We start from the raw sequence: 12,417 nt of genomic DNA, 5'->3' as shown, positions 1-12,417 counted from the left end.
CTACAACTTCTGAAAAAAAGTTAATTGTCATAAAATGCCTTCGCAAAGTCCATAAAGTAAATTAGGGAGGTAGATTTGCAAAGAATGTTAGAGTTGTTAAGAACAGTTAACAGAGATTTCAAGAGAACAAGGACTTGCCCAAAATATTCTGTCAAAAAAAAAAAAAATTAAGAACTAAAACTATCTTAAATGTACATTTTCATCATCACATGTATGACGTGGGCATGTAGGATATATGATGTATCACATAACTAACACTAGTATGCCTCTGCACAACTCATCCAGGACAACAATTTGCTGCTTGAATGTTTTGCTGAAAGAGGAGAATGACAGATGTGAAAACATATGTATCCTCTCAACAAATATAATAGTCTCAGTAGGAGGCAAAAGAATAAACATCACACAAGGCACAGTAAATACAAACTGAAAGTGTTTATTATCTTGTCACTTCTAATTCCAAGAGATTTAACAGATATTTCCTTATAACATTCACATGCCCTTTGGAAACTGTGATGACAGAACGATGTGTTACTGCCTTCCTTTTATCAAGACACCAAATCAGATGCATCACATGAAAACATGGGCTCACTTGTAAAGCCAATCCCAGTTTGGGATGTCCTTCAGCACAGACTGGAGCACAATCCAGTGTCATGCACTTGAACCCCAAAGAGCCTTGCTGAATATAGCAGGACAGAACACAAAGCTGATGCTGTTAGCTCATGGATATGACATCAAATCCCCCATATCTTTTTTCACTGGTCATCTACCTTTTCCCAAATACCCTTTCTTGATGTATTTGCTTCCAGCTCCAGCCCTCTGCTTCCTCCCAACTTTCTCTCCAAATCACTGTTTGTGGTATTTGCTAGGTCCCCAGGACAAAGGAAAATTGAGAATCTGACTCCATGTTCTTCGAAGGCTAATATGTTATGTTATGTTATGTGTTATGTTATGTGTTATGTTATGTGTTATGTCATGTTATGTCATGTTATGTCATGTTATGTCATGTTATGTCATGTCATGTCATGTCATGTCATGTCATGTCATGTTATGTTATGTTATGTCATAGAATGCTATACTAAAACTATACTAAAGAATAGAGAAAGGATACAGACAGGAGGTTACAAAGAATGATCATGAAAGCTCATGACTGCTGCCAGAGTTGCAACGCAGCTGGCTGTGATTGGTCATTAAGTAAAAACAATTCACATTAAACCAATCAAACAACCACCTGTTGGATAAACAATCTCCAGACCACATTCCAAAGTAGCAAAACAGAGAGAAGCAATCAGATAATTATTGTTTTCATTTTTCTCTGAGGCTTCTCAGCTTCCCAGGAGAAGAAATCCTGGTGAAGGGATTTTTCTGAAAATATGACAGCAGCACCTGTTCATGCATCAAATACTCAAGAGATGGAATTGCAGTTTAAGGCAGTCCTGTAAAACATCAACAGATTAAAAGGCCTCAAGAGATCTGCCAAGAAAGCCTAGAAAGAGACTTCAGATTTGGGGAAAAAGAATAAGTATCAGAATAACTTCTGGCTCTTGTGATATGACTTGCAAGTATTTTCCAAGAAAGAAAGAAATTTTTGGAAAGAAATCCCAGAAATACAGAGCAGAGGCAAGAACTGGGATGAAGTTGTGGCACGCACCCTCAGTCTCAAGAGACAAAAAGCTTCAGTGTTCTCATCCTACATGTGCAATTCTCACACTTTAAACATAATCTAAGAGAAAGTGTGATTGGTGACAAAAATTTTGTATGAGAAGTTGACATGTGACATTATGCATGTAAGTAAGAGCTCTGGGAGAAGCGAGTTTCTTAGAGAAACTTTGTGTATTTGCCCTATATTCCTACAGCCTGTCCCTGAATTCTCACTCACAGAGCTGAAGCTTCAAGAACGAATCCACCCATGCTGCCTATTAATCTGAAAATCTGTTTCCAAAGAAGTTCTACAAGCAGTATCAAGCAAGACTCAGCAACAGGTACCCAGCCATGTGCTTGTCCTTCCAAAACAAAAGCATCATCCCCTGCAGAAATTCATGTCCCTGCTGTCCCAGCCCTGCTCCCTGTTCTGAGGAACCATAAGGGAACACATTTACCTGGATTTAACTGTGCTATGTGCTCCCAGAACAGTAGGAAACAAATAAGTACAACAGGCCATCAATCTGCTCAGTTTTGTGTCATTTTAAATAAGAATTAGCCATTCATAATCTTAATTTCTAATTAAGACCAGCAATAAATAACCATTGATTCAACCTGGGTAGGTTTAGGCAAATTTTTCTGTTTCACGTTTCCATTACTTCAGCCTGGTTATTTTCAAAGACAAGAACCACTTGCTCTACAATAATGTGACACTCTTGAGCTGAATTAAACATGCTGTATTCTTGCAAAGTTAGCTATTTTTACACTTGAATAGTCAAAGCAAAAATTGGCAGTATCATACAGCTCTAGTCAGGAGTCAAGTTTCCAACTGTGAAATGAAATTCCGTGAAGCAATTGAGTATGTGCAGTAGGACAAAAAAAATTCCACTGCTATCCCCATGTCTAGTTGATAATGATTTCCTTTTATGAAATGTATTGAATTGCCATTTATAAAATGAACTATTTTAAAGGAGAGAGCTGGGTCCCAGTGACAAGCTGCTGAAGTTATCAAATTCTTCAGGGAAGGTTTTGCACACATCTCTTCAACACATAGAACAAGACAAAGATGAGACATGGAAAAAAAAAGATAACCTTTTGAGCAAAAGAAATTGTTCAAGGTACTTGATAAATACATCAAACATCTGATAAAGTTTGGAGCCACAGAGGATTAAAAATGACAGTAAGTCCACCTAATATGAGTGTGTTTCTCCAGACATTTAAGAGGATTTTTTTAATCTCAGGAACAAATATTAAGCTGATAAAAAATATTTTTTAAAATGTTCAAGTAAAGCTCTGAATAAGGATTTTGGAGTTAGGTGACTTGAGAGGAGCCAAAAGGAGTTCAGGGAGAGTCAAGGTCATGATTTCCAAGATAAGGAAGGCAAATGTAAATTTTCCTAACAGAGGCTGGCTATTTCAGAACTTTAATCTGCAGCCCTCCACTTCCAAAACCTTACTCCATAAATCTGATACAGCAGGAAATTCTCCCATGGTGCCTCAGAGTCGACCAAACAACAGTATTGGTCTGTAAAAATCCAGTTTTAGGTAGAGAAGGAGAGCACACACATGGAACATTCCAGCACAGGAACCTACACACTATCAAAATCCAGCTTATGTTCCACAAAAATGTTTGCATATGTCACAGAAGCACATCCACTGCCAAACTATGTGGCAAAAAATTTGAGATTGCCATTTGGGAAAATAGAGGTAACCCAGCATTTGCAGTTGGCAGCTTGGCACAAACTTTGTTTTGGATACTTAGTAACCTATAGGAAGGCAGTAGCGCAAATATTTTGAAAATGCCACTCTCCAAAATAAATCTTCTGGTTATCCCATTTTGAGAAGTTTGTCAGTAAAATATTTTCTCCTACTCATTTGACTGGCAAAACTTGACCCTAGATTTTCTAGCAGAGTGACCTTGTTAGTGTTTATCATGAAGATGATGTGAGTGCTCATCACTGTCACCTAATTTAATCTCATATTTAAAGTGAATGAGTTAGTACAGCCTGAATTACATAGAAAATACATAACAAAGTCCAAGACTAAATATTCACTGCCCTTTCAGCATGCCTGACTGCTGACCAAGTAGCCAGTTCTGACACAAAAAGTGTCTGTGCTTTGGCAGACCTTAGCTCTTTGTTGACCTCATAAACAAGGGGATAATGTTGATGCACAATGAATATAAACTACAGGCACCAGCAGACTTCACATTCAACATTTCAAACAGTTAATATTTCATCATAATGATCACTGATAGGTGACACACTATATTTCACCAGCATATTACAAAATCATTCTGAAAAACTAAGTCTGGAGAAGAAACCAGTGAACAGGTAGGTTACTGGAGGAACTGACAGGCTCATGTGTAAATAAAACAGTTTAGCTACACTGAACTGAATGTTACTAATGAATCAAAATATCATAAGAAATGTTTTTAGTTTCCTGTCATGTATTTGCCAGAGGGTGAAATATTACCCAGTTCCCTTAGGACCTGTGGATACATCTCATCAGGTCCCATGAACTTGTGCACCTTCAGGTACTTTCAGCAACTTCAGAAGCTCCAGCTTTGAGCTCTAAGAACTAAGATGATAAATCACTTTCATATCCTCACTGATGTCAAAATTGAAATCACACAATTTCACCTCTTGTCAACACTGTCTGTGTATGGTACCTGAGAATGGATTGTAAAAACATCAGTTACTGTTCTTTCATCATGGTAAGTAACCACACTTCTAGGCATCCTTGTTGTGAAAGACACAGTTAAAAGCTGTTGTCACAAGTGAATTTCTAGTCTAACAACATATTAACAAGAAAAATTACAGCAATACTTGCTTAGCAGCTAAACCATCTGCCATAATTAGAGAGAAACTAATAGTACAGAGAGCTTGTGCTTAGGCCAACTAGAAGTTGCTGGAAACATCAGTCCCGAAAGTATACTGTGAAAGTACTTAAAACAGCAATTAACATAGGTGTAATTACATTGTACAATAAGTTATAGAGGAACACTAATTGATCTTCAATAGTTAAAAGTAATTTTTTGCATAAAAACTACGTAAGAGAAAAGCATTCCTCCCTCCCCCTTTATTTCTCTCTCCTGAGATTAAAAAATAAGCATAAATAGGGCAGAAAAATTAAGGGAATTTAATTTTTTGCTTTTACCACCAAGTAAACTGAGTATTACACCTGCAAGGACAAATGGTGATTTCAGAGTTCCTAAGATATTCCTACACAGAAAAGATCTCCTTCAAGCACAAGCTTTAGCAACCAAGCAGTGGCTGTTACAATGAGATAGTTTAAAATGCAAGTAATTATAACACTGCTTGCTGTAATTGAAAATCAACTGTCTTGGTGTGTATGATAAAAATACAGAGCTTTGCATAGTCCATTTTAGAGAAAGACAAGAAGACAAAATAAATAAAGCAAAGTGGCTCTTACTCACTGTGCAAGTGCAAGTGCAAATCCTTGTGCAGCCTCTGGAATAGGTTCTGGGTAACCAACTTTTCCTTATGTATTTTAAACAGTCTTTTGGGAGATTTCATTAATGCTTCAAAAGAATAATGAAAAAAGTAATTCTGTGAGGATAAAATATTATTGTTTTGCACTTATTTCAGCTGCTGAAATAGTGATAGTACATACAAATGAGATCTGCTTCCATAAGAAATCGCTGACATGAAGGGGCAATTTTGGAACTATTTCACATAATGTAAAAATAAATTTATCTAGGTACTTTGCCAAAACTGTGATTTTGTCACTATGCACATCCAGCTCAGCTGCTTTCATGAGTAACACTCAATCTATAAATTTGTGCTCAACTTTTCATAGTACCTGTGCTTTTCACTAAAAAAATGACACCAATAAGCAGAGACACAGCAAAGTTACTACAGCACTTTTATTTTCGTAATAGCTTAAAAGTATGAATTATACAGGTACTGTGTTACTTCCCCCCACAATCCTAATGGCAAACCAAATGATACCACCAGAGTTAACAGGCAAAATCTGGATGCACAGGTCCACTTTTTGGTTTAAAACAGATACAAAAATAAAAGTATTTTAATTCAGGTTCAGAGTAGTAACTCCAGCTGCATATGTTAACTGTTATGTTAGCATGTTAACTGTAAAAGGTTAAAATGCTAATTATACATTCTTAAAGACAATTTGTGGAGTGGTGGCTGACAAAATGACAACAGCAGATCATCAGGAAGATGATTGCACCGAAAGATATTACAGTACGAAATGAAACTTCCAATTATTATATCCGCTTGTTTATAACATATCATGATATACTGGAATCTTCTTAAGTCATACTTTACCACCTACCACCTTATCTAGAATATCATCATGAATGATCCTGGGAAATAAGATTAATAACTGCACTAGGCGTTAGCAGTAGCTGGGGCTTGCGAAAGAGTTTTATTTGTCTCATGTGATAATTTTCTCATGCCCCAATACCAAATAATATATATGTATTCTGCAGTAAAGCTGCAGTTGGACAAGCTCTTTCTGCCAATACAAACTGATGTTGCTGCCAAGAAAAGCACTAATTCCATGCATCCATTTCCACCTTTTTAATGCTACAACTCTTTCACACCTTTCCGTGGGCCAGTTGAGCCTCTGTGCCACTACACCCTGAAATGGATCTGTGAGATGATCCAGTCCAAAGAACAGGTGGGGGAGAAAACTGCCCTTTGAACTGTGCCCTGAAAAAATTATTTTCAATGCATATTTACATTTGAAAGTAACTCAGTGTCACACCTTAAGGAAGGCTTGCACATTTGGAAGCTTGACTGGTTTTAACAAATATAAGGGAAGAATAAAAGATGCTCCTTCTCCAAGCAGACTCCTCCAATGACATCCTTTTGCTATCAATGCCTGCAACAAATCTCTAACTGCTTCCAAAGGACAATTTCTTTTACTACTCTACTTCACTTGCCTGAGACTTAAGTGGGCTCTCTGAAATCAAGGCAATGAAATTCAGAAATTAAGATAAATTTTTGCTAAAAACCATAGAATTAATATCCATTACAGAATGTCTCTCCAGCTTCTACTCACCCTTTCCCTTTTATTACTTAGAATTTAATGACTGCTTAATCTTATGGTTAATACCTGACCTTATGACTGAAGGGAGGTTAATTCCTAAATCGAACGCTAGACAAAATATTTTATTGTGTCAGCAAAAACAGAGAATAATTTCTGTAGGAAAGCAATGTTTTTATGTCACCAATGAGTTATTTTGTCTCCTGAGCCCTCTGTCCACGACACAAACAAACCAGTTTAGGGAGATTATGCTATTAAAAACCTTTTGTGAAGTACACACATCTGAACTTGACCATACACAATTTCAGCATTTAAAAACAGCTGTTTACTTAACCATAAAGAGGATTTTAAAAGGCAGTATGACTTTTATCTTGGTTCCCTCACTGTACCTCAGTGATTGGCAGTTTCAACCCCCAAAATCTGGCCCTGTTTATCTTGTAAACCATACACTAATCTTTCTGTGCTTCTTTCTTCCATCAAGACCATAAAAGATAGATCCTGTGCATTATTTTCTTTAGCTACCTGTGTTTTTTTCTCATTTGTATTTTTTGGCATCAAGATCAAGTATAGAAACATTTTTTGGGGGGAAAAGTGAGTAAGAAAACAGCACCTGAAAGAACTCATCACCAAATCATATTCACAGCAGCAAAATGTAATTATTGAAGGGGAAAAACATAACCTGGCAAAAAGTAATAGGCTTTTTAAAGGAAGAAAAAACTGTAGACATAAAAGATGCATGTGAACAACCACCCTAAAACCAAAGATTCACAGATTTAAAAGCTGGGAGGTACCAATATAATCACACATTCTGATCCCATGCATGGCCCAGGCCAGGGAATTTCACCCAGTAATTAATTCTCTAAAGGCACACAGTGCATCTCCTGTAAAAATCTGCCCTGCTACCTGATAAGCCTCAGCATAATTAAGGTACCTCATATTTCTAACACTTTAGAAGATATTATTTTTCACTCCTTTGCCAAAATTCCAATCAATGCTACACTCTAAACTCCTCCCCCATGGCTTCCTGGGGCTGGTGAGCACTTTGCATCAGTTTACGCTTTAAAGGAGAACAGATTTGAGTGCTCAGCTCTATTTCTCCAGCTGTAAAACAACTCTAGATATCTACCACTCTCTAATCATATTTACCTAGAGATCCCCGCTTCTGCCTACAAAGAAAACATCTGCGGAGCATCAAGGATTAAACTGCTGCTGGTAATGCAAGTGTGTAACAGGAATCTTTATGCCTCCCTTCAGCATCTCCTCTGCGGCAACACTATAAAATCCAGGAGAAGAGCTACACTAAAACAAGAACATTTGTTATAAAGATGATAAAGCAGATTGCAGAGCACTATCATGCCATAAATTCCAATTAGAAAATGCTCGAGAGAGGGGGAGCAGGGGGGAGAAGAGGCCTGGCTGTCTGAGCAGCAATGGAACTGAGCAAGAATAGGAAAGCATCTTTCAATATACCTCAGAATTAGAAAATGGAGGGGGAAAAAAAGTACTGCAAACTCTGACAAATAAATATAAGAGTCTAGCTAAACATAGGGGAAAAAAATTTTAAAACAACTAGCTAGAATAGTCACAAGTAGATTCATAAGTAATGTCAAAAGGTGTCCGTCCTAGGGTTCTATATGAGCTGTTAGTGGTCAAGGATCACCAACTAATGTAATTTAGCCTTACTTCTCAAACTCATTTTAATCTTTTTTTATTCAGGCGTTACTTTGGTGACCACAAAAATCCTGGGTTTCTATCCTTCTATTGTACATAAACACACAGAAAGGATATGAAAAATAAAAAAAATTGCTTCCTTGCAACACTGAGATGGCACCAAACTTCTTTTCCTGAAAAATTTGTCTTTAAAATAATCTACATAAGAAAACAGATTGAGACCACCAATACTGGAAGCAATTCTGTTATTCCTTTGGCAAACATAAACGGTGCTGGGGGTCTTTATTTTCCTTCATATTATAAAGTTTAAATAGGCCGCAATATAGTAACTGAAGTTAGTGATCCCATATAAACAAGCCATGTACAAATCACCACCATCCGTCATGACAGAGAGGAACCCTTAAAAAAAAAAAAGGGGGCATGGAGTGACAGAAGGGGGAATGGATGCGGATTAGATGGCAGGGCTGGGTGGGATCTGGGCAATGAGGAATTGTTCCCTGGCAGGGTGGGCAGGCCCTGGCACAGGGTGCCCAGAGCAGCTAGGGTTGGCCCTGGATCCCGGGCAGTGCCCAAGGTTGGACATTGGAGCTCGGAGTCACCTGGGATGGTGGGAAGGGTCCCTGCCCGCAGGGGGCCGGGAGCGTAGAACCGGATGAGCTTTAAGGTCCTTCCCAACATAAGCCATTCCGTTACTGCACTTTTCGCCCATTTAGCGGAATCCATGACCTCTACGTTAAAGGCGGTCCAGAACAGCTGGCGAGACGCAGTTAACCCCGAGCCGCCCTCAGCCCCGCTCCCGCCATTTCCCGCCGCCCCTCAGCCGCCACAAAATGTCGGCGGGGCCGAGCGGGACTCCCTCCCCCCTTCCGGGGAGCGCGCCCGGGTCTCGACCAACCGCAGGCCGCTGTTCGGCACCACGTGACCTTCAGGAACTACAACTCCCGTCATGCCCACGTGGCTATCTTCCTCCTTCCCGGTTCCGGTTCCGGCTCCCGTCAGCCGCGCCACCCTGAGGAAGGTCGCGCAGGGCGGACGAGTGGCCGCTGTCTCCTGTCCCTATCATGCTGTCCGCCGGTGTCCGCCGCTTCGCCACCTCCGCCATCCGCCGCAGCCATGTTGAGGAGGGACCCGGGAAGGTGGGCAGCAGCGTTCTGGCCCGCTGAAGGTCGCGGGGTGGGGGTTGGTGGCTGCCCTGTTGCTGACTGTGGTGTGTGGGCTTTGGTGTGGCGCGGTGGTGCCAGTACAGGCACAGCAGCGCAGATCGTGTGGTAGCGGATTCTAGCGCCCTTCCCTGCGGTGGTACAGATGATGAGCATTGCGGTATGAGGGGTAACAATGATACTGTAAACGCTTTCTGATGTACCTGGCCGGTTTTCTCAAGCCTTCGGTCTAAAGGCTTAATTTTACGTGCTTAAGTGATACGAGGAAATTTTTCACGGTGAAGGCAATGAAATACCAGAACACTCGGGGGGCTGTAGGTGTGTATCCTCAGGAGCTTTTATAATTGACTGCATGAGACCTGCAGCAAACTGGCCTCACCTTGGCCAGGACAGAGAGGAGAAGAGGGGACGAAGTGACCTCCAGAGGTCACGTGCAGACTGTAATCATGGAGTGTTTGGGTGGGAAGGGACCTTAAAGATGGTTTTATTGCACCCCCTGCCATGGGCAGGGACACCTCCCACCATCCCAGGCTGCTCCAAGCCGCAGTGTCCAGCCTGGCCTGGGACACTGCCAGGGATGCAGGGGCAGCCCCAGCTGCTCTGGGCACCCTCTGCCAGAGCCTCAGCACCCTCACAGGGAAGAATTTCTTTCTAGTACCCACCTAAAATCTCTAATCTTTCAGTTAGAATTTGTTCTTTCTTTTCCTGTTACTGTAATTCTCAATGGAGAATATGTTTCCAAATTCCTTGTAGGTACCTTTCAGATAATGGAAGGTTATTTTTTACCCTAAATAATGTGGTTCTTTCCTTGAGAAATATTGAAAATGCTTTTAAACTGCCTATTTGTTTTGTTCTGAGATTCTTACCACTTTTAAATGGGTTAGAAAGGAATTAATGCTTGGTTTGCAAAGGCTGAAACTCTCTTTTTTCCCCTCCAGAACCTCCCATTCTCTGTGGACAACAAGTGGAGGCTGCTGGCGATGATGTGTGTGTTCTTTGGGAGTGGATTTGGTGCCCCTTTCTTCATAGTCAGACACCAGCTCCTGAAGAAATGAAGGGGACAGGCTGCAGCTGCACTTGCTGGGTAACTGCTTTTATTGGATTTCGTAGCACAGGGGAATTCAGGGAGCCTGACCTGCTCAGAATTTTACAGTTCTCAGCCTTTTGCAGCCCAGGTGCTGCAGTGTTGTGGTCTGCAGTTGCATAATAAAAGCTGAGACAGTGAGCAGGTGGAAGTTTGTGTCCCAGAGCTGCTGCACTCGGTGGTTTGTGACCTTTGCTTCCCCAGAGGCCACTCCTCTGCCTGCAGCTCCTGGCTGTGACCAGAACCATGTCTGCTTCTTTCCCTGAGGAGGTGGAAAGGTGCAGCTGGTGAGGGAGTCACTGGCACGTGTGATGTGACACAACAGGGTGAGGAACTGTGATGCTGTAAACGCTTTCTGATGTGCCAGATAAAGCTCAGGGGAAAATTAACATTTTCTTGAACCTGTATCAAAACGTCTCGCCATCTACATCATTCACAGGTTACTGTCCAATTAAGGTTAAGTCATTAACAGAAATTGTGCTTGCTGATGATCCTAACAAAGAAAGCCTCAGACATGACTCAGACTGTGCAACCATGCCACTTCAGTTTGTCCTAAGGGGATTCCACTCTGGAAGTACCTAGTATTGTCTGTCATCTGAGAAACTAAACGTTTTTCAGGACCTTCAGTGACCCAGATAGTTCTTGACAGGAAATAACAGTCCTCATTGGAATCTCATAATTGGAACAAATGGAGTAATTCCTTTGCCAGTTGGATGTTTACTCCACCCTTGACTGAGGAGAAAACCAAAATCAGCAGATTTGTATTGCAGTTGGGCATTTAGAACTGTGGGGTTTCATGCAAGCCGAGGCCTCTGATGCAAAACCAGACAGTGGATGAAGCAAAGTCCTCAAATAAATCAAAAGTTCAAATTAAAACATATGTTTATTACAGGGCTCTTAAGTTTCTTCAATTTCTTTTTCTTGCAGAGTTGAAGTCTTCTGCACAGCATCGTTCAATGGGGATATGATAGCTGCAACCCGTGCTGGATGTCTCTAAATAAAATCTTAAACCCGAAGGCCTTGGGCTGTGTATTTTGTGAAACTCTGAAGTGCTTTTGACAGCTGGTGTGTACTGAGCCCCTTCTAATTGCAGTGTATTGCCATTAAATTAAACACTTAATTGTCATCATGAATAAGAACAGAGGGTGGGGAAAACCACATTTCAGAACAGGGATTGGGCTGAACTTCTTTTATTGCTCAGAATAATGATCTGGGACAGTTGATAGCAGTGGGTATCCTGTCACCATAATCCATGCTGCAGAATTTTGAGCTTCAGTGAGGATTTTCTGTTTCCTTTCTTCCAGGCTCAGCAGTTCTAAAGAGCTGCTGTTCCCTGATCAGCTCTGAGCAGGGACTTGGGCTTTGCCCTGAAGGTTTCGGGAGGCTTCAGGCTCAGGGGGTGACATGGGCAGAAAAAAAATATTGTTAGTATTCTGTAGTTACCGGAACTGAACCTGCTGCAGATTTCCAGGTGTTTGGAAGGAACTGATGGCTTTATCTTGGTACTTTTTATTTGTGAACCTTTTTGGTTTGCTTTCTCCCCCCATTCAAAACACCTTCCTGCTGCAGCACAGTGCATTTAATGGGGCTTGAAGCATCAGAATCTGCAAAGTGTACAAAACTTTGAATTCTTTTCTCGCCACTCTAATCTGTGTGCATGCCAGTTTCTCATCAAACTCCCTCAGCAGAAGTTTGTGGGAGCTGTAACACACTGCTCGTAGCTGAGCAACTCCTGGGTGCCACATTTCTGTCTTCAGGGGTGAGTCTAAAGTGCTGATGACTGTTCCCCCTTACTCTAGAATCCCTAATTGTCAGTTTTCATAATTCTAT

At 40.9% G+C, this 12,417-nt stretch overlaps 1 protein-coding gene and 2 non-coding genes across 3 annotated transcripts; all 3 read left to right on the top strand.

Moving 5' to 3' along the window:
* The first annotated feature begins 9,314 nt into the window (after window positions 1-9,314).
* On the top strand, window positions 9,315-11,603 carry LOC132342024 (cytochrome c oxidase subunit 7C, mitochondrial). The gene is made up of 3 exons (XM_059874205.1): window positions 9,315-9,479; window positions 10,442-10,587; window positions 11,515-11,603. The coding sequence occupies exons 1-2, from the start codon at window positions 9,405-9,407 to the stop codon at window positions 10,556-10,558; spliced, it is 192 nt and encodes a 63-aa protein (XP_059730188.1). The 5' UTR covers window positions 9,315-9,404; the 3' UTR covers window positions 10,559-10,587; window positions 11,515-11,603.
* LOC132322605 (small nucleolar RNA Z39) lies at window positions 9,643-9,705 on the top strand. The gene has a single exon (XR_009485139.1). It is a non-coding gene; the product is annotated as a small nucleolar RNA Z39 (small nucleolar RNA).
* On the top strand, window positions 10,890-10,950 carry LOC132322611 (small nucleolar RNA Z39). The gene has a single exon (XR_009485145.1). It is a non-coding gene; the product is annotated as a small nucleolar RNA Z39 (small nucleolar RNA).
* Window positions 11,604-12,417: the final 814 nt, after the last annotated feature.

Source organism: Haemorhous mexicanus, chromosome Z (genome assembly GCF_027477595.1).
Source record: "Haemorhous mexicanus isolate bHaeMex1 chromosome Z, bHaeMex1.pri, whole genome shotgun sequence".
Lineage (NCBI taxonomy): Eukaryota > Metazoa > Chordata > Aves > Passeriformes > Fringillidae > Haemorhous > Haemorhous mexicanus.
Note: the sequence above shows the minus strand (reverse complement) of the source record. Positions and strands in the feature narration are given on the sequence as shown.